At 40.6% G+C, this 23,062-nt stretch overlaps 1 protein-coding gene across 2 annotated transcripts in view; it reads right to left on the bottom strand.

The window, feature by feature from the left end:
• KCNN2 (potassium calcium-activated channel subfamily N member 2) overlaps nucleotides 1-23,062 on the bottom strand; it is a 99,494-nt gene that overhangs the window by 7,156 nt on the left and 69,276 nt on the right. For both annotated transcript variants that reach the window (XM_083464483.1, XM_083464482.1), the window contains 3 exons: nucleotides 19,339-19,480; nucleotides 3,291-3,401; nucleotides 1,911-2,038 (listed from right to left, as the gene is read on the bottom strand). In XM_083464483.1, the coding sequence (XP_083320609.1) occupies nucleotides 1,911-2,038; nucleotides 3,291-3,401; nucleotides 19,339-19,480 (381 nt within the window). The remainder of the gene's footprint in view (nucleotides 1-1,910; nucleotides 2,039-3,290; nucleotides 3,402-19,338; nucleotides 19,481-23,062) is intronic.

Below are 23,062 nucleotides of genomic sequence, written 5' to 3' on the forward strand. Positions count from 1 at the left end.
TTTCCTCCTCACTTTTGGTGTAATGGGTGACTACAGACTCTATAAAATGAAATTCACGACCCTTGGGCTCTGTACACAGACCTCTGTGCAGGGAACAACCAGAGATTCCACGTCTTGTGTTAATATCAGGTGTGGAAAATAAGAAAGTAGGAAGAAAAACGAATTGCTCACAATGAGCCTTGTTTGGACATGATACTAAACCATGGTTGAATGAGCTACAGTGAACCTTGGGACTGTTATCCCTCTTTCTCTTTCTCTAAGCTTTCACTTCTAGCTGTTTGTCATGTTGGAATTCAGATGATACAAACTGTTAATCTTAACCATGGTTTGTTGAAACAAGCCAACTTCAAACCACAGTTCACAAAGTTCGCTTGTTTTAACTAACCATGGTTAAGATTGACCACAGTTTGGGGTTAATATAGAATGAAAGCAGAGATTTTTTAATATACTCCCTGCATCTGTGCTGGAGTGGAGAGCACATAAACCAGATGCTTGCTGCAGTTCATAATGCTAAGCCATATTTATTTTGCAACTTCTTGGAACTGGCTCTGAAGTCTTTTTCTTGTTATTATAGTATTGGGTCTGTCAAGATGATCTAACTTTACTGATTCCCCACTGTAGAATGATTAAAAGCAATATACACCATGTGTATTTCAACTCAGATTCTGAGATTCTGATCTACACTTCTGAGAAAGGACCTCTTTCACGGAAGTGGACCTCTGCTCCCATTTTCATTACACTATATCTCTACTGCTAGTTCACCAAGCTCCATACTCTTTGGCCATTTCCTCCTCCCAATAACTCTCTATGTGCTGCAGAGGAAGGGTGTGAAGAAGAGAAACCTGCAGCAATTAATATCTGCCACTAGTTTTATGTAGCCCAATTTGTGGCGAGCTCTTCCTGCTCTAACATAACAGTAACTGAGCACTCTCCAAAGTCAAGTATGAATGAGGAATCAGCAATGCTTCCATTATATCTGCAAGGAGCCTGCGGTTTCCAAAGATTAGCTCGTATCAGGAACTAATTCCCCCACATACCCTAAAGGAATAGACCATAAGGTGGCTAATTTCTTGGGGTGCCAAAATGAAGACAACTATCCCACCATTATCTTTTCACCAAGTGTAAATTTGCTGCAGCAATAACATTGATTTTAAAATGAACCAATCATTTCAATAGGAAATGATTACATTCTTTACCCATTACCTAAAATTGGCACAGTAGTAGAACCTACTGCTTGCAATCATTTTAAACAATGGTAAAAAATATTATATTAAACTTATATATCACATAATAAAATAAGGGGCTATTGACTGATGGTGAATATAGTAAAATATTCTTTTGTCAGCGGTTTGCACCTGCCAGAAAAATCACAAGAGGATGTTATTGATATTCAAATCTATTTTGCAATACGTACTAGATTCATTCTTATTCCAAAATATCATGTGTAGGACGCTTTAGCAAAGAAAATCTATATTCAAGGAAGGGTGGTTGGATCACACATGAAGAGTCAGGGATGTGAAAAACTTGTTCATTTGTTTCCACAACGTTTCTGCTTTCTCTTCCCCTGGCCTTGGAAATCCACGGAAACTTCATGAAGAGTCTAAGATGTCTTTCCTTCTAAAAACTGTATGTATAATCTGTATGTGAATTAGATTGTGCATCACATTTCATATCCATCTCGAATGCTATTGTTTCCCATCAATGAGATGGAGATTCAGGGACACACTGAGATACATACAATGTTTTCCTCCCACACCCTTGAGATAAAGTGAACAGAATCAGGCAGAAGGTGGATTTGGGACAGCTGCCTGTATTGGCAGAACAGCAACATCCACACTAGAAACTGAACCTGCCAGATTACCACAGCATCCTGGATAAGGGGGAAATAGACAAGCCAAAATGGTACTTACTGGTGAATAGCTTGCAAGAATTTGCGCTGATGTTTCCTTACTTTTGCATGGTCTATCTTTTTCACCAGCTTTGTATTTTTATAAATTAACCATGTTTCCCTGAGTACATTGGCAGCTGCATTTTTCACCTGTTTTAAAAAAAGAAAACACCAGGCTGACTGAAACAGCATTACACATCCCTATGAGTATTTACAGGAATGTCTCCTTCTGAGACCAGATGCTGTAGAGAGCTAATGTAATAAGAGCACAACTGTCTAAATTCTGTGCCTCTGCTGGGCACTTGAATTAGTGACTATCCACACCTAGCATCTTGGGATTTCTGGTTCATACATTATGACACAGTAGGTCTGATTAACATGCTGACCCCCTTCTCTTCCCCGGTGCCCATGCAGGAATTGCCCTTCTCTCCTGCCTTGTCATGGAACATCTTTTTCATAGGCAAGAAGAGGAAACATACTTGACATTTTGGATCATGGCTTTATATAGCAGGGTTGCCAAAAGTTGTTAAGCTTTTTTGCTAAATCTTTTTTTTAAAAAGGTGAAGTTTTTGAGCTATCTTTAAGGAAATTTGCAAAAATCCTGACTTGCCATACGGACAGATTTTCCTGGGTATATATATAATATTTTTTTTTTTTTTAAAGCATGTGGTTAGGATAAAACTGGAATGCCAAATAGACAAGCATTGCTTCTCACAAGATCATTTTATCTGATCAGCACTCTGAGAGTACATTTCCACCACAGCATCAGGAATTGTTAGACACTGAATGCGAGTTATGTTTTGTTTTGTTTTAAGTAGATGAGCAGTTGGGTTGAAGGACAACTAGTCAGACTAACCTGGCTGCTAGTTTGGCACTACAATCATATCTCATTTTTCTTCCATGATGGAATCAAGGCAGAAAACGTAACACTTCCTCCGAAGTTTCACTTCCAGGCACTGATCAGTCCCATACCTACTTAGATTTACTAAGATTGGTTTATCACAGACATAGGCAAACTCGGCCCTCCAGATGTTTTGAGACTACAGTTCCCTTCATCCCTGGCCACTGGTCCTGTTAGCTAGGGATGATGGGAACTGTAGTCCCAAAACATCTGGAGGGCTGAGTTTGCCTATGCCTGGTTGATCATGTGCCTTCAGCTCATGTTCCAGGACCTATTCCACATATTTGCTTCTGTTTTGCTATTCCTTAAGAGAGACCTCACATCTACCACCAGTGGACAAAACACTTAAAGCTGACATGAAACTTAGAGATTCAATAATTCAGTAGCATCTTTCAAGATCTATCCCTAGAACTATCTGTGACCATGGTGAAAAACAAAGCAAAATATTTGCTTTTTATTGAACATACAAAAACAAACAAAAAAACACACATTATGACTTACTCTTTTAGTTAGCTGGGTATCCATCATGAAATTATGCACATGTTTTTCAGCTTTGGTAAGTTCTAATTTCCTTGCTACCACAGCTACCACCAGTGCAGTGCAACCAGCACCCTGGAAATAGCAATAAAACAAAAACCAAAGAGTTGTAATACCTTATTCAATAATGGTCACACTATTGACGAAACAGGAAAAGAAAACAGTATGGTTACACAAAAGAAGTACATTTGTTTAGTGCAAAATGATATAATTTGATTTTATCAGTGTCTCTGCAGTTGGGAAGAAATTCAGTGTCATGTTAAGGCAGTCATTCAGTCAATGCGAGCTTTTCAGTTTCCCAGATGGAATTATCTCCTCTCTTCTCCTTCCACATGCTATTCTGAGGGTTCTCGCAAACCCCCCAGAGCCAATTTTGGGTGGCACAGAGGGTAGCAGGGAGAAAAGCTGTGTTGCACAATAAAAAATAAAAAATATTCCAGACAAGACTCATCAGGTGAATCCCACCCTCAGTAATATCACACTTTAAGTGTTACTTTAATGGCACGTTCAATTGCTTCCAGATCATCTGCAATTCTTCACCCTCCTTCCCTCCACAATGGCCTGATTTGCATAGTACATTAAGTGAAACCTTGGTTAAGCGTGAATGCACAGACTCCCGTAGAGGCGCTTGTAGCTACTTCACTCTTCCCCATCTCTTTTTGCTGCCACACCATGTTATGCCTTAGTATGTCATCCCAACCCATCTGGTTAACTTCTATCCAGACTAGCCATGAGTTGTAACCAAGAACAAACCATGGTTTGTTGGAGCCTGTATGTTCACGCTTTTGCACTAAGCCAAGGTTTGATGTGCAAACCAGGCCACTTGGTCTCACAGGAAGAGAATCTTCTTACTCCAGGAACAAAGGAGGATAAAGCTGAAAGCACTGTCAATATGTTAAACAGCTCCCCACTAGTTCTCCACAGGCATTAATATTCTTTAGTTGGGAAACTAAGGACTGCAAGTTACAGATATCCTGTTGAGGGCAAAAGAAGTTGGGACTTTATAGGCCATAGACAAAGGGTAGTATAAGAGATGTGATTCTTTGAGCAGCCGATACATGCAATGGGGTTTTGGCACTGACACATAAACATCAGTTCCTTATTTGATATTATAAGTTTTCAGTTTTCTCTGCTAGTTACGAAAACAAACTAGGGAGACTTAAACAAGTTGCATCATTAATATCAGTGTTAAAACACTACTTAACATTTACATTATAGCAATAATGAGCTTAACTAAGCCAATTTATAGTGAACTGATCAGTGTGTCTATTAAGGAGGGCAGTATAATTATATTAGGAACAAATCTAATAAAAACAGAAGCCTGTTTAAACTTTATCTTTGGACTTTAATAAAAGTCTTACCTAAAATCTAATTAACCCATGGAAAGTGAAATATTGTACAATCTGCCCTTTGCTCTACCCACAAGGGGGGAAAGCTTACATTCCATTAGTAACAGTTTATAGGGATTCTATACATTAAACATTTATTGACATTAATATTTGATCTGTATTGAAATACATTGCAGCTCTACAAATCCTTGTAAAGATGAATATTTGGGATGCTCTTCACAAGACTTTAATGAACTTTTCCTCTATAAGGTAAATTTATCTCATGCACACCCTCACAAATACATTTATAAAAACGCGAACAGTAGAGAGGGCCCAGGATAGAACCCTGTGGCACCCCACTTGAGAATTCCCTCAAGGCTGACACAGTCATTATTGAGCACCCAATGGGTATGGTTCTTCAACCAGTTGTAGATCCACCTATCTGGAGTAGTATCCAGCCACTTTTTACCACTTTGTCAGCAAGGAAGACTGTCAACTGCCGAAATCAAGATATATTATGTCCACGATATATTATGTCTAACCCCTTTTCAGAGCCTGAATGAAACCATGTGAAATAAAACAGCCTAGAACATCTAGGAGAGTCTGTCATGGCAAGAAGATGTGCATAACAAAATACTGTAAGTCTTTCATCAGGATCATATACTTACACTAAGGGATTCTCAGCACCTGCAGTAGCAGAGATCTCAGCCTTTGGAACCTTCCCTCTCTCTCTCTCTCTCTCTCTCTCTCTCTCTCTCACACACACACACACACACACACACACACTGGTTTTTCTAGAAACCACCTACTTTTCTTTCAGGGACTGAATCCACCTCCTGTTTCCTGGCTGAACAATGTTGCATAGAAACTAGTTTCGGGAAAGAAGGGATTGGCACGAAGCATTATGTAGCTCTTTTTTAAAAGACAAATGAATAGCTGCACTTTTGCTTCCTGAACTATTGTGTTCCCATTTTCCCAGCAATACAAGCTCTATTCTGTCTTCCGTATACTCTGCTTTCCTTTTCAAGTCTACCCTCTCATTATTAATAGGGGGAATCATACCTATTAGTACTGGATCAGAGTCAGGGCAAGTATAAATCCATTTTTTTTCTGGAAAAGCTTAGAACAAACTGTGATTCATGATATAAAGAGGTTTCTTTTTTAAAAAAGAAAAAAGTCAGGCCTCCATAAATGTACAAAAGAGCTTCAAAAACACGTAAATTATTTTTGAACTCCACGGCTCCTCCCTGCTATACACGGTCTGTGCAGCATATTCTCCAGAAGCTTAACCATTTCCAACAAATGATTATATGCTACAGCTGGTACTTCAATGACTAATTAACCTTCGGAGAAAGAAAGCAAGAAAGCCTTTGTTAAAATGTCACCAAGCTCACAATGAATAGAGGGAACATCTTGAGATGTCTAGGCAAAGACCAGTAGCTAGGAGTCCTTTAACAAAACACAATATATATATATATATATATATATATATATATATATATATATATAAAAACAAGGTACAAGATTTGGTTAAGCATGGAGATTTGGCTTAAGACGATTCATTTGTCCACATGCTAGTGTAAGACAAATCAGGGAGCCACACTGCTTAGGTCCAGAACTAAAAAGTACAGCCGACTGAATTCAAAGCAGGAGGAAAACAAACACAACTGCCTGCAGAAAATCTCACACTTCTATAGCAGTTTGGTTCTACAGCTGTTCTCATGCTGCTGCTTCCACAGCACATTGTGCAAGAAGCAGAGCATATCCAAATTTACTTGCACTTTCCTCGTGAAATGACACAAAACACCCCTTCTTCTGTGGCTTCTAACTGTGGAAGGGCACTGCTGCATCCAACTCAAAATTTGGATTCAGAGTTGTGGTTCAGTTTCATTTTTATGTGAGGCACGGAATAGTTCTGATATTTACTAAATCCTACTTTCCCCCTTGAAAATCCAACACAGGGATTATCTACATAGGCACACATAAGCTCACAGGTATTCCCTGGTTCCCACAGGGTAAACCCCCACTACACACACTGAAGTTTGACTTGACAGAAGTATTATGTTGCACCCAATAGAACAAGCTGCAACGTCTGCTTGGTTGTGTGTGTGGAGGGGCAACAGTTTCTCCAGTTTGCAGATGGGCCCAAAATGGTTGGCAGCCCCTGATCTAATGGAACATATAAAATACGGCGACAGGAGTTAGCCACTTGCACAGAATTCAAGACACAACAAAGGACGACAGAACTAGTTTAACTGAGAGAATATATCTGTCTGATATACATGAACATGAACCCATAATCCTAGTTGTGATCTGGAATTGCCATTCAAACAGAGTTGTGGAGAATAGCTTTGGCTATTCTTCTACAGTTCTTCATGTCAAATTGTTGTGAGCAGGGATTTTCAACCTGATGGATATGAAAGAAAAGAAAGAGGCTTCTTTGTGTTTATGAAGAGTTTGTTTGTCTCAGATTAGTTCTGTCCTATGTAATAATAATAATAATAATAATAATAATAATAATAATAATAATAATAATTTATTTATACCCCGCCCATCTGGCTGGGCTTCCCCAGCCACTCTGGGCGGCTTCCAAAAGAATATTAAAATACTATAATACATCAAACATTAAAAGCTTCCCTAAACAGGGCTGCCTTCAGATGTCTTCTAAAAGCCTGGTAGTTGTTGTTCTCTTTGACATCTGGTGGGAGGGTGTTCCACAGGGAAGGCACCACTACCGAGAAGGCCCTCTGCCTGGTTCCCTGTAATTTGGCTTCTCGCAGTGAGGGAACCGCCAGAAGGCCCTCGGTGCTGGACCTCAGTATCCGGGTAGAACGATGGGGGTGGAGACGCTCCTTCAGATATACTGGACCAAGGCCGTTTAGGGCTTTAAAGGTCAGCACCAACACTTTGAATTGTGCTCGGAAACGAATGTTATAAATCAAGCACTGCTAGGAGTTGTTTCTTTTTGTTTTGCAATGTATTTCTTATCAATAAAAACTTTGGTGTGGCGTGAGCACATTTTTATCCTGAAGGTGTGGCCCAGAGAAGAGTTTGAGAACCAGTGCCATAATACAAGTGACAGATCTGATTCTTTGGCTTGGCTTGCATGTCTCATTTATGTATAGCTCTTTGCTACTGTATATTGCTCATTTACATACAGTGGTACCTCAGGTTACATACGCTTCAGGTTACAGACTCCGCTAACCCAGAAATAGTACCTCGGGTTAAGAACATTGCTTCAGGATGAGAAGAGAAATCGTGCTCCGGCGGCGCGGCAGCAGCGGGAGGCCCCATTAGCTAAAGTGGTGCTTCAGGTTAAGAACAGTTTCAGGTTAAGAACTGACCTCCGGAACGAATTAAGCATGTAACCAGAGGTACCACTGTATATAAAATCAGTGAATGCATTTCAATGTATGCAACTTGAGAATGAGTAACATGAAATATCATTTTCCATATCCTGAGTGAAAAAAGCATTTGGGTTTTCAATAACTCTGCCCAGCAAACTCCTTAAAGACTGCAACAATTTGGACAAATTTTAATTCTTAGATATTCTTTTAATGCATTTTTTATTACAGGCCAACACAGCTAGTTTTCCTTTTTGAATGACTTGGAGAGTATTGAATTCAGCCATTCAAAAACAGTATCCTAAACTGGAGGAAGTGGATTTTATAGCATAGGGAGACGGGGCTTTATTTTCTGAAGGTAATTCCCTTCCAGCCACTAGGAAAAGCTACTTAATTTGACTTCAGTTTACTCTTTTTTAACCTAGTACACTACCTAAAATTAATCTCCAGCTGTGAAAATATAAAAATTACCATATTTCCCTATGTGTGTTTTGCTTAAAGCTACAGAACTGCTGGATTTTATATCTGTTAAAAAATTGGGAATTGGCCAATGTCTATTTGTCTATTTCTTCCTCTTAGGATCTCTAGGTGCAATCTAAAAACAGCAAAGCACCTAGAAGAACCTTATATGATAAAACTGCTATCTTGTCCTACACTTCAGCTAAAGACCAATACCAATGTAAACTTTATGGTTTCAACGAAAAGGCAGCCTTCCTCCCCCCCAAAAATTCCTTAACACCTAAGCCTGATAAAGGGCTTTGAAGAACTCAAAAGTTTGATCACTAATTTGTGGCATTTTGCTGAGATAATAAAGGCATTTCCCTACTATGATTTGTTTTTCTTATGGCCCAACACAGCTGCCTTTGCTTCTCTTCTTCCTGATAGTTTTTTTTAATCCTCCAAAAGATATCTGTTTTTCAAATGTTTTGCTTTAACTGTAGTCCCCACCCTCTTCCTTTATTTATATTATATTATTTATAGTTATCGATAATTTTAAAAACCTTAATAAATTAGCAATAAGGAGGAGATACATTTTTTTTTTTTGCAAACATCTGTTGCCTATCAGTAAGACACACACTTCCAGAGAGCAAAATGAGAGAGCAGTCAAGTTTGAAAGTCAACTGGCTACACGTTAGGTCAGGGGTAGGCAACCTAAGGCCCGTTGGCCAGATGTGGCCCAATCGCCTTCTCATTCCGGCCTGCGGATGGTCAGGGAATCAGCATTTTTCTTTACATGAGTAGAATGTGTCCTTTAAAAAAAAATGCATCTCTGGATTATTTGTGGGGCCTGTCTGGTATTTTTACATGAGTAGAATGTGTGCTTTTATTTAAAATGCATGTCTGGGTTATTTGTGGGGCATAGGAATTCATTCATTCCCCCACCATATAGTCTGGCCCACCACATGGTCTGAGGGACAGTGGACCGGCCCACGGCTGAAAAAGGTTGCTGACCCCTGCGTTAGGTACTCTCCATTATGACTCTCAGGAAAACACCACTGAACTCTCCCGCTCCTTCTAGATATCTCAAGCAGTTTTGAGTTCAGCCAAATAAGAGGCGGATTGCTGTCTTTGCCCACAAAATACTCTTCTATACTTGCCTGTGCCTGGGAGAAGATAGCTGACCCATTTCTTGCTCATTTCCCTTGGGATCCAAAGAAGAAGAAAGTAGGTCCGCTTTACAGACAATGATGGGAAATTTAGTTCTCACCAGAAAATGCACAACAATCCGCCTTCTCCTCTGAATAAAATGAAAGGCCTGTAAGAATTTAAATAGACATTCCATTCATTCTGGGATCCCTAGGTGGAGAGCCAACCGAATGGGCCAGTTAAAAAAAGCGCTGCGGCTAAAAAATTTTTTAAAAAAAATCCAAAAGAAGCAATTATTGGAGGAATGAGAGCAAAATCCATTCCTGAGATAGGTTTTAAGACAAGTAAGTCCACCTGCAACAAGAAGCTGCAGCCTGGAAGTAACAAACAGAAATGCATTCCATTAGGGGGAAATGTGTCACAAAAAATGTGTATATTAGACAGAACTGGATACAAAAAAAATTGGGCATTTTAGGTGCGGGAGCATGCAATATCTAAACGTGCTTGGGTCTTGCTGACTTGCTGTTCCAGGGGCAGAGGTGTCATAGTAACAAGGGTACCACTACAGCAGATAGAAATCTGAAATCCGGTATACAACATGGGTATAATGCAGTGCAAACTACTTTTTAATTCTCTTGCTTAGGGAAGTCTGTGGCATGGCAATGACTAGCACAAGTAGTGCCTTAGTTTGCTCAGAGGTTGTTATGCTGCACAATCACCCATGAGCAGGGAAGGCATAGACAGGTCAGAAAGTTGGGGAATTCTCCACTCCCATGCTCAAAGCAGCCTCCGACTGAGAGTGAGAGAGACTTTCAACAGTGAATCACATCTGACTGGAATATTTCTATCTACGATCTTTTTAGACTTCTAAGGCAGTGGAAATGCTGCTATATTGTTTATGTTTCACTGGTATCTACTACTTTCCCTTTCCCTTTTCAATTATTCAAGTTTTTATTACATCAGAAATTTTCAATTGGCCTTTTCTGAACCTTCCTAAAAGAAACGTATAATTCAATCCCTTATTAGCAAAGCTAATTATGTTGTTGATACCAAAATAATTTACATAGCTCTAAGAATTGAACATCCCCTTCCCAGAAAAAATGGCAGCCATTAAGCATTTTTTCTCAGTCGTCAAAAAACCACAAAGGTATATAATAAGTTTTTAATTTCTCCACAATACAGAACTTGGTCGAAGTCACTGAAGCTTCAATGCTACGGTACCTGGGAGAAAGTCTCAGGGACACGGGATACCTTGGGTCCTACTTGTTAGGATATAGTTCCGTACCACCTTAAAAGGGAACAGGCTGTTGTGTGTCACATGCCTGTTTACTTCCAGCTTCTTGCTGGGAACCTCTGTTTGTATGTAGCTTGTTTTCTGGCTGTTTTTTCCTGGACATGGAGGAGAGCAGTCATGTTTTTCCTTTCTTCTGAACAACGTTGAATAAAGTTGTAAATATGCTCTCCTGTATGCATCTTTCATCATGGAGACTCTGCTGAAAGGGTGTGCACGGGTCTTGGAATGTCTCTGAGGCTCGTGTCGCTAATTGATTGATGCTGTTCCCCAAGAGACCTGTGATCGTCCGGAGATAACTGGGGGCCTGCCTGATGCCTCCGTCTCCCTGGCAGTATCCCAACACTACTCTCTGACACTGGAGACAGAGCTATGAAAGTGAAAGTGATGCCGGGTCCCCACTCTGAGCCCAAACAACATCAGAGCTCCGGTGTCAGCATGGGGCATGTGGAGAGGATGTTCAGGGACAGCTCTGGGGCAATAGGGGGCATGTGGTGAAGGGCACTTATGCAGAGGCACCAGCTTCTCCGGAGGATTGGGGGCCCTAACGTGATGCCATGCAACGGCCTCTGAATATTGAGGGGGCCCATCCCCTTAAAAAATATATATATTGGGGACCGAAACTGCCTTGGTCCCTAGGAGTTGGTGTGCTTGCACTTATGGAAAGGAGGCAAATTCTCTGGGTTCCCCAGCATCCCCAAAGTAGGGAAAGACCAGCGGTTCTCAACCTGTGGGTCCCCAGATGTTGTTGGACATCATCCCTGAGCTCTGGCCTTGCTAGTTAGGGATGATGGGAGTTGTAGTCCAACAACATCTGGGGACCCACAGGTTGAGAACCGCTGATTTAGACCATCTGTGTGTGGAAGACTGCAAAACACTATCATTTGCAGGAAGTCATCACATCAGTTCATTATAAGGCATGTCGGTGTGTACTAAGGGTGGGTGAGTCTGTCAATTTCTGTTTCTTTCCATCGCTCATTTTTTCCAGTCTTGAGTTCAGTTTTCCACATCAGTTTGCAATTTATTGATTTTTTAAAAAGGCCTCATGAAAATTCACCAGCATTTTCATGTGACTGTCTCCTAACAGGCATGTTTGTGTATGCAATTTTGCTTTATACACACATTTTGCAAAGCAAACTCTCCCTAATGTAGTGCATTTGATAGGCTTTCTCCCCCCCTCACAGCAATATTTGCATTTTCATGTACACTTTGAACCAAAATATTTATTTTGGGAGACATTTCTCACCTTCAGAATTGCACTGCGAAATTCCGAAAAGTGTGAATTTTCATAAGCTGTGTTTTGGTTTGCAGATTGTTTTGGAAAGTGAAAATTGGGTATGTTTTAAATGTCAAGTGAATCAAACTGCTCCCCCATCCCTGGTATGTAGTAAGGGCATGTACAAGATTCAGCCTGGATACAATTTTGGCATACTTTTCAGCCACTTTCATTACTGCATCAAAAACCAATCAGGCACAATCTTGCATCTGCTGTTTGTGTGGCATCTATGTGACTGTCTCATTATATGTCAAATGGGCAGGATTCAACCAGTGAGTTCTGCCAGTGAAAGCCGCACAAGGACATCCACTTGCGGGTGATGAAAGAACTCTAGGAACATTGTGCGGGGAGAGAACAGGGATTGTTCTGCCCGGCAAGCCAAAATTCTTGCCCTGACGTAACAATTGCCTCTGGGTGACGCTTAATTTCTCCCAGTGTTCTCCTGTGGCTACAATGGATGGGGTTGTCAAGAGAAGAGACCCTCACTTTAAGCTACAGTAAGATAAAATATTCAGATATTAAGGGAACTGTGACCTGCCAGTGACAATTTGTCTTATGCTATCTATATTCAATTCTTCAGTGAACATCAGTATGTTTAATCTACTTCTCTGGAATGCTACAAGCAAGAGAAAATCAAGTCTGCCATCCATTGTTGTATTCGATATCTCATAATCAAAGATATATGATCCCTGAAGATGGAAGTTCTATTCCAAGTTATGACATTTAAGCTATTAATAGGCCAATTCTCTATGAAACGGGGAACGTTCATTCGAAAGCCACTAATATTAGAGGCTATGACAATATCATGTTGATATAAACTTATTATGCACTGCACAAATCATTGCTTCCATTTGTTCATGTCACGGTATCTGAGCTGAACTACCCACATAGTGGTAACATTTATGGATGCCTTCTCCTCGGGAATTGGTAAATCTTGCTTCCTCTCCACATGCCGTTGTTCATTACAGTGGTACCTCAGGCTACAGATGCTTCAGGTTACAGACTGCACTAACCCAGAAATAGTACCTCGGGTTAAAAACTTTGCTTCAGGATGAGAACAGAAATCGTGCGGTGGCGGCAAGAGGCCCCATTAGCTAAAGTGGTGCTTCAGGTTAAGAACAGTTTCAGGTTAAGAACGGACCTCCGGAACGAATTAACTTCTTAACCCGAGGTACCACTGTACTGAACACAGCTCTTTTGTCCCCTTTAGTAAGTATCCCTTTGGGAGCAGCCAGCAGGGAGCGCTGTTTGCACACACCTCGCCTCCTGGCACCAGCATCTTAAGAGGGGGAGAAGCAAAGCGGCAGGGAGGTTGGTGCTGTGTGGATGCACCAAAAGCAGTGCTGGACTTCCTCCACCATAGTGCCTGCATGTGCCTGACTTTCTCACCATCTGGCCCTCACCTTCCAGTTATGCCCCATTGTGGGCAGTATTGAGAAGTGTGTTGCATACTGTCAGCCCTCCCCGTAAGCTGACCCTGATCCTGTTTATTTTGCATTAATGGAAGATGGGCCCATGGTGTTGCACAATTGCTCTCTGTTTCATCGATGTCGTTGTGACTTAGTATATTGCACATTTCCAGGTAGAAGCTCCCCATACTCCTGGATGATGATGATAATGCTGATAATAATAATAATAATAATAATAATAATAATAATAATAATAATAATAATAATAATATATTTAGTATACCTGAAGGAGCATCTCCACCCCCATCATTCTGCCCAGATGCTGAGGTCAGTGCTGAGGGCCTTCTGGCAGTTCCCTCACTGCAAGAAGCAAAGCTACAGGGAACCAGGCAGAGGGCCTTCTCGGTAGTGGCACCCGCCCTGTGGAACGCCCTCCCATCAGATGTCAAGGAAATAAACAACTCTCTGACTTTTAGATGACATTGAAGGCAGCCCTGTTTAGGGAAGTTTTCAATGTGTGACATTTTGATGTATTTTTAATCTTTGTTGGAAGCCACCCAGAGTGGCTGGGGAAGCCCAGCCAGATGGGCGGGGGTACAAATAATAAATCATTATATTATTATTATTATTATTATTATTATTATTATTATTATTATTATTATTAGCTGCCCATCTGACCGGGTTGCCTCAGCTACTCTTGGTGGCTTTAATGCTCAAGTAGGACTGCTGAAAGTACTCTAAGGAAAGGTAACAGGCACCCTTTTCTTCAACAGGAAGTGAACCATATAAAGAGCATAGCGCAAGATGATCCTTATGAGCTCCGCTGAATGCCCCCAGTCAGCATGGTTTGAAGTATCTCACATTCATGGATAATTCAGAATGCTGAAGCGATCCAATCCCCAACGTTAATGCCATCTCAGAATGCCCTTTGTCTTGAGCCTATCCAGGGAACCATCATCCCCCAGTGCAGAAAATACATGGCCGTATTATGTCACCCCAAATAATAACGGTGGCAAATATAAGGCTACAATATTTTCCATGGAACGTGTTTAGAAGCGGGGGCGAGCACTGACCACAAGATTTGGTTCAGCATTTTGGAAAACAGCCGGCATCAATCTGAAGGGCTATGTACATTGTTTGGTTTGCCTCAAGGTCCATCCAAATCGGTTTCGTTTTCCCCCTTCCCCCCATTTCATTACTGGAAAAACAAAACAACCCTTTATCCCTTCTGGCAGAAGTAGATGGTATTTGCAAGCATGCTAACCCCTACAGAGTGGATAAAGTCTGCCAAATGACAAATAGATGCAGGGAAGTTCTGCCAGGTACCTTAAAAAAAAAAGTTTTGATTTTAGCAGATACCGTATTTTTCGCTCTATAACACGCACCTGACCATAACACGCACATCGTTTTTAGAGGAGGAAAACAAGGGAAAAAATATTCTGAATGAAACAGTGGACGTATCATTTTTGTGCTTCATGCTGTGGCCACAGACATGTGATCTGATGGTGAATTTGGGGTGACCCAATGCAAAAATCCTGAGAATCCCTGTGGATCCATGCTTTGTAACCACGTTTTTGCACCATTGCAGCCCCAGGCAACAGTGGGTGCGTGATTTGGGGGGGGGCAGGCTGTAGCCATGGACATGCTATGTGCTCTGATGGTGAATTTTGGCTGACCCAATGCAAAGATCCTGAGGATCCATGTGGACCCATACTTTTTAACCACGTTTTTGCACCATTGCAGCCCCAGGCAACAGTGGGTGCGTGATTTTTTTTGGGGGGGACAGGCTGTAGCCATGGACATGCTATGTGCTCTGATGGTGAATTTTGGCTGACCCAATGCAAAGATCCTGAGGATCCATGTGGATCCATGCTTTGTAACCACGTTTTTGCACCATTGCAGCCCCAGGCAACAATGGGTGTGTGATTTTGGGGGGGGGGGCAGGCTGTAGCCATGGACATGCTGTGTGCTCTGATGGTGAATTTGGGGTGACCCAATGCAAAGATCCTGAGGATCCATGTGGATCCATGCTTTGTAACCACATTTTAAGTGGGGAGGGAAGGAAAAGCACAGAAGGCTAAGAATGCAGGAGAGGGCTATAACGTGAGGAAAGGAAGGCAAAAGTTTCCCCCCACCCACCCACACAAGCCAGCCACTGTTTAAGGATTTCATCCTTTTAAATGGAAGAAAGCATATTTGAATGCTGTGTGTCTCCAAAAACAAAAAGCAGGAAGTCAAATCAGAATTTTAAGCCGAACCTGTAATCTCTCTTCCCTTCACAAACATTGTTCCCTCCGGAGCAGGGACAGGATAGAGCGACGCTCTGCTTTCCTCTCTTCTTGCCTGGAGGGGAGGGGCTTTCCCTGCTCTTTGTTCCGTTTGAGCAAACACAGCAACGAAACAGAGCAGGGTGGGCAGTAAGACCCTGAGGCAGAATGCAGGAAAGCAACAGCTTCCTCTCTCACGGAGCTCCCTTCTCCCTGAAGCACGGTTTGATTTTTGCCTTATTTTTCGGCTCCAGGGACCACACATTCGCTGCATAACACGCACAGACATTTCCCCTTCCTTTTTAGGAGAAAAAAACTGCGTGTTATAGAGTGAAAAATACGGTACTTCTCTGCAACCTTCTTTTTTTTTGACATCTGGATTGCTAAGGCGCCCCAGGGACTCTGATTTGTGCTACCTCATACAATTCCTACTTTGCTTTTGACAAGCCCAACATTCCTTTGAGGCACTCCATTTTGGCTCAGGATTCAAATCTCACGCACACCTCTCTATAATACTAGCTAACTCATAAAGTACACTAGAGACACGATACAATTGAAGAGTACAATTCCTTACTCCTGAGCATTTTTAAGCTTCAGGGTTTCAGATGGATATATTTCAGTATGTGTGTACCTCTCCCACTGAAAATAAATGGGGCCTAAAGTGCTTATGTTTCCTTGGATCATGTGCAATATTACCATTATTACTACAGTATTTACTCATATGCTCTAGTGTAATTGCTCCATAACTTCTCTTCACAGTATTCGGTCCTCAACAGCTGTGTTCTGCTACATCCTGTGTGTGAGCCTACACCATAGAGATAGAGAAAGGAAGAGACATGGCAAAAATGTATAGGACAAGTACAAATATATGCTGGAAATGCAAAGAAAAAGAAGGTACCTTTTATCATATGTGGTGGACTTGTAAGGTAATAAAAGCTTTCTGGGAGATGATATATAATGAAATGAAAAAAATGTTTAAAATAACCTTTGTTAAAAAAAAAAACCCCTAAGTTTTCTTATTAGGAATTATAGGTACTGACATTCCAAAGGATCAGAAAAGACTTTTTATGTATGGAACAACAGCCGCCTGGATGTTTCTAGCCCAGAGATGGAAAGAAGACAAGGTCCCTACCAGAGAGGAATGGCAAACCAATCTGTTGGACTATGCTGAAATGGCAAAACTTGAAAACTCAGAAACCAAGAGGACAAAAACTTTATTAAAAAAATGGGGAAAATTTACAAGTTATTTAGGAGACCACTGTAAGCGGACTGGCAGGATTTTGATTTCACTTGTAGTGTAACAAATACCATGGACAATATGGATTGATATAAAAGTTAGTGTATTGAAGAATATGCAGTTGTAAATCTTCTAAATAGGACCCCATGGAAGGGGTGGAGGGAAGTCTTGAGATTCAAAGGAATCTCTGTAGATGGACATATATTTGGATTTTTATAACTTTGTACTTGTAAAACCAAATAAAAATGATTTCCAGAAAGAGAGAGAGAGAAAGAGAGAGAAGGCTAGATATATTACATTCCCCACTCCACTGTATTTGGGCGTCTTTAATCTGGACAGTTTATGACTGATTCAGACATCTTGGTTTTGTGGATGTGGGAATTACTGCAGTGTCCTCGGGATTCTACAGTAGGGCTATCACATTATCTACCACATCAGATCCTTCAGAGTTTTTGTATATTGCTTTTTCGACCATTTAAGGAAATTGGCAACAGGCCAGAACAAACCCTCTTCAAACAGGGGCAAGAAGTCCTGTGAGGGATTCCCAGAGGCTCCATGTAGAGAGGTGGGTACAATTTGTCACATAGAGAAATATATGTGTAGTTAAACAGAAAGTAGCTGTAGCCACATACTGATTTGTATGAATCAGCTAACACTGACAGGCTTTCCATCCACCCACCCATTTGGTGGCCAGTAGAAGACCAGCTTAACCAGTAGAAGAAAGTGGAGGGACACCTCAGATCAATCCAGTGCCCCTCACCCAGCCCAGCAGAAGGGGGTCTGGATTGCAGTCTAAGTCTTTCTCCATAAAGTAGGCCACTATATCAAATCACTATTTCAGCTGGCCTTTCCTTTCCTTTCTTCAGTTCCACTATATTCGTTGAGGAAATTAGGGCCCCCAAATGGAGAGGGCATTATTCAGAATTCCCTTTACACAATTTTCTGGGGTGCCCCTTCCCAGCAAAGTCATCCCTCGCCATGGTCAGTCATATCCTAATGCTCCCTAGGCAAAACTACCATTACGTACTCCATGTGTGACAGCTCTTAAAAAGTGTTCAGAAACTCCAGCTACCACTGGAGTATACGAAAGCATATTAAAGGTCACTTTCTTCCATATATGCCCCCATGTGCCCTTGCTCTGGATGCCACTGCCAAAAAAAGTTCAGCAGATGTGCACTTATAACAGAAACCTCTTGGTAGTGCAGCACAGAGAGGTCTGCCATTTTCAGGCTCTTCAGAAAGCCTTTATAATGCATTTTATGCATACAAATTCTTTTTATTGGGATTGCAATGTTTTTCTTTTCATTTTAAATCATTGCTTTATCACTGATAAAGAAAAAATCAGGATACAAATTATTTAAAAATATAACATTAGAAGAACCAAAGATAGATATAATTTTATTATTATACTTGGCTTAAAAACAACAACCCAATCCCTTACTTATTACAAAGTGGTTTGTCCTTTTCACTGCCACTGCATATAGCAATGAAGTATACAGTAATAATAGATGCACCCAGTGCTTTTCCCCCCTAATAAAATGTTTAGGGGTACTCTCATTTTCATACCCATATTGAAATACTGCCTCTCAATGAGGCCAAACTTAGATTCGCAAAATTTTTAGGGGTATGTGTACCCCTGCGTCCCCCCAGAAAAAAAAGCACTGGATGTATTAATGCAAAGATGTTAGAGGGGAAACCAGTACAGCAGTTTCATAAAAGCAAGATCACTCAGTCTATTGTAAGACAAATTTAGAAACTATTAGGTCTGACATTATAATTCACGGGAAGCAAAAAGAAGAGGCAGAAATGTGGTGATTGCCATGTATGACATGAATGGTAGCTGAGATATTTGATGCTCAGAATATCAACTTGTTTAGCTCAGTTTGTAAACATTTCCTAAGAAAAGCAGGAAGTGAATTCCCGAAGACAGTGATCAGGAGTGTCATGCTGTAATCCTATAAATACTGGGTTGGAGCCATGTTTCATCATGCTTAGAACAGACCGCTGAAATCAATGGAATCAATTATCTCAATCAGTATACTCTAACCATGATGGGAAGTCAACCTACTTACCTGGGAATAAGTCCCACAGAACTCAATAGGACACCTGTATAGACATGTACCGGTCTATGGACAGTAGTATACAAATGACCAAAGATTTAACAAACAATTTTACATTAATAATACGTGTTGTTAAACCAGTGAAGTTGTTCTGAAAACAATTCACCCAAGAAACTCACAAGAAATGTGGGAATTAAAACTAGGGGCACTCACCATTATTCCAGTAAGCAAGCAGACTCCTTTCCCACAGTATGTGTTAGGTACCATATCACCATATCCAATGGAGAGAAAAGTTATTGAAATCAACCACATTGCTCCAAGGAAGTTGCTAGTAACATCCTGTTGGTCATGATACCTGAAAAAGAAAATTATAATCTCTTTAACCACAAATTCTTCAACTGTGCTTTTCTTTTTTGGCTTTGAAAAGAACTTTGGCGGCTTGTTCCTTCTCAAGAATAGCTCTGTTACTTGAAACATATGCTTAAGATGCATGTTTTGTCCCCTATGAGGCTCCCCACAAATACATACATGAAACAGCATATACAGTACATGTATATGGGTTGTTGCTATCAACGTGGACAACACTGATCTCCTCTTAGGGGAGAAAAGCACTTGGGTCTTGAGTTCAACAAAATTTTTACTGAGAATCCTTTCCATCTATTCTTATTCTTATCATTGTCATTATCTTCTTCATTATCTTGCTTTTCTGCTCTCCCAGACACCGAGGGCAGCTTATATGTGAGAAAATACAATAAATATTTGATTTTATTTATTTAGAAAATTTCAAAACTACTTAACATTAAAAGCTATCCAAGTAGCATACAGTTGAACAGGTGTTGAAAACAGGAGTAGTTTGAATCAGGAACTGTTCCACCCTTCACAAGCCAGTTGGACAGGTGAGTGAACCAGTCATAGGATATCAGATGATTTAAATTTACTTGCTGTAGCTGTGAAGGCAGAATTTGGAGCACTCTCTGAGTGCACTCCTGATTCTTTCTTTCCACCTTGAATTCAGTGCCTTTTGAATTGGCACCTCTTTTGGTCACTATGCAGGGCAACAGAAAAAGTCACTGAATTCAACAAGCACCAAATTGAAGAATTGACAAGAAAGGAAGGACTATGAACACACTTACAGATAGGCAAATCTCAATTTTAGTTTCCCTTAATTTCTCATTTTTCCGTGTCTTAAGTTTAATTTTACACTCCAGTTTGCATTTTTAAAAATAATAATAATAACAACAGAATGGCTAACAACAGTAAAAATAGCACAGTTTACATAAAATCACAGTCAATTAATTGAAATACATTCTAAAATCAGTTCAGATTTTAAGTTCAGTTCAGAATTAAAATCAGTTCAGAATTAATGGCAACCATTGGGCTAGAGTTCTATGAAGATTACAGAAGGAGAGAGGGGGTCAGACTATGCCTTGGCCAAAGGCCTGGTGGAACAGCTCTGTCTTGCAGGCCCTGCAGAAAGATGTCAAGTCCCGCAGCGCCCTAGTATCTTGTGACAGAGCGTTCCACCAGATCGGGGCCACAACCGAAAAAGCCCTGGCTCTGGTTGAGGCCAGCCTAACCTCCCTGTGGCCTGGGATCTCCAAGATGTTTTTATTTGAATACCGTAAGTTCCTCTGTGGGACTTACCAGGAGAGGTGGTCCCGTAGGTACGAGGGTCCTAGGCCGTCGTATAAGGCTTTAAAGGTTAAAACCAGCACCTTAAACCTGATCCTGTACTCCATTCATCAGCTCTCTAATGCGAATTTCTCTTAATATAAACATTTGTGTTTGCAGTTTTCTTAATATACTCTTGGTTGCAAAGCAATTTCCCCTAATACATTTTGCATGTTGTTTTTACAAATGTGTGCATTTTAATGCACAGTTCACCCTAGCAGTAAATGCATTTTTTAATACTCATTAGTTCTCTGGACAATTCAACTGCAAAATCAGAAGTGTGGATTTTGAAGAATGGCTGTGTTTTGGTTCTTATATTGTTTTGGAAACTGCAAATTAGATTCGCCCTTAAATGTGAATTGGATCAAATCTCTTCCCCAGCCCTACTTATATAGTGCACCCCCAGTTCTTCCTTTGGAATGTGGCACCATGGCTTCCCAAGTCCAGCACCCGGTGCCACATGATGACATGGGATGGCCAAATGGGATTGTTTTTCTCAAAACTATCTCATAGGCCAAATGGAGAGGCCTGGCGGGTCTAATTAGGCCTGGAGGTTCCCCACTACTGAACTAAAACATAATGTAATAACTTAATATGAAACCATTAAACATAAGAACACAACAGAAAATAAAAACAGAAAACAGTGAAATACAGTAAAGGTAGAGAATCCCTGGACAGTTAAGTCCAGTAAAATTTGACTATCGGATACAACAGCACTCATCTTGCTTCAGGCCAAGGAAGCAGGAGTTTGTCTGCAGACAGCTTTCTGGATCATGTGGCCAGCATAACTAAACCGATTCTGGTAAAACAGGGCACTGTGACAAGTGCCAGAGAGCACGGAAATGCCGTATACCTTTCTACCACAGTGGTACCTATTTATCTACTGGTTTGTTTTCGAACTGCTAGGTTGGCAAGAGCTGGGACAAAGCAATGGGAGCTCACCCCTTCATGTGGACTCAAACTGCCAAGCTTCTGATTGGCAAGCCCAAGAGGCTCAGTGGTTTAGACCATAGCGCCACCCGCTCCCTAGTGAAATACAACAGAGGCAAGCTGAAACACTTCTGAAATGACACCTGACACATTTTCAGGAGGCACCTAAAACAGATTACCTTGAGACTTGCAGAGGGAAAAATATTCTAGATTACAGGGCCACCCACAGAAAATGCCTCTTTCTGGGTCATTTATGGGCGCAGTGCCATAATAATAAATCCTAACATATCCAAAACACAGATCTATTATCAGTATCACAATAAACCACCAATTAAATCCAAGTTAAAAGCATAAAAGCTCGGGAATTAAAAGAAAACAAGCTGTAGAAGACAAAGTTCAGATAGGTTAGGAGAATTAAAGAAGAATATATGCACATACTGTAGCTATTACTGGTATTACCAGTTCAGACATTGCTAATCACAGCAATGCTTAGCAGTGCTATGCTATATTTTAACAGCAGAATTAACCGAAGCAGTTTCACAGGTTTCGCTTGAGAGAAGAATCTTAATTATCAATGTCCTTCAGATGACTTTCCCACCATGTATGTATCCCTATTTAGTAACACACTGCTCTGTGGTGCTGATCAAACGTTTTCTCAGTTTTTAGCTGTAAGGCAAGGCAATACCAGAAAAAATCCAGTGTGAATGATATTATACAGCTGTGATTTAACAGAACTTAATTTACTGTATTAGTAGTCTCGTTTTTCTTCGGCAAAGCCATTAGGTTCATAATAAACAATTCTAAAGCCACTGACTTGCAAGCAATACCCCTGGTGTCACGAAAAGAATCCCTTAAGGACTGCTGCAACAGACATCCTGATCTTATAATCACCGATTCAACAGTGCACAGCCTGACTTGCAGCAATGTAGCTGTTTCCTCATCATGGGAAAATTAAGTGTAGAGAAGGGCAGTCTTGTCGTGCAATTTGCTGAGCAACCTCAGTCTGGAATGTGCAATAAAAAAATAAGATACATGAGCAAAAAAAGCCTCTGTAGTAGGTGGTCTTCAGAAATAATTTTCCTGTAGTTCTACACTGTTTCATTCATTTGTTTTATTTGCAAGCTACTTTTCCACACACACAAAATCATTCTCAAAGTGGCTTACAAGCAAGAAAACAATACATTCCTAAACCAAAAACTGCAAAAATAATTTAATAATAACACAGCAAAACAACACAATAGCAAACATAACAACATGCAAATAACAAACCATTCAGAACTATAAAAATAAAAAGATTATATATACAGCATCCAGTAACAAAATAACAGGGGTTTTT

This window comes from Podarcis liolepis, assembly GCF_965112155.1.
Source record: "Podarcis liolepis genome assembly, chromosome: 11".
NCBI lineage: Eukaryota > Metazoa > Chordata > Lepidosauria > Squamata > Lacertidae > Podarcis > Podarcis liolepis.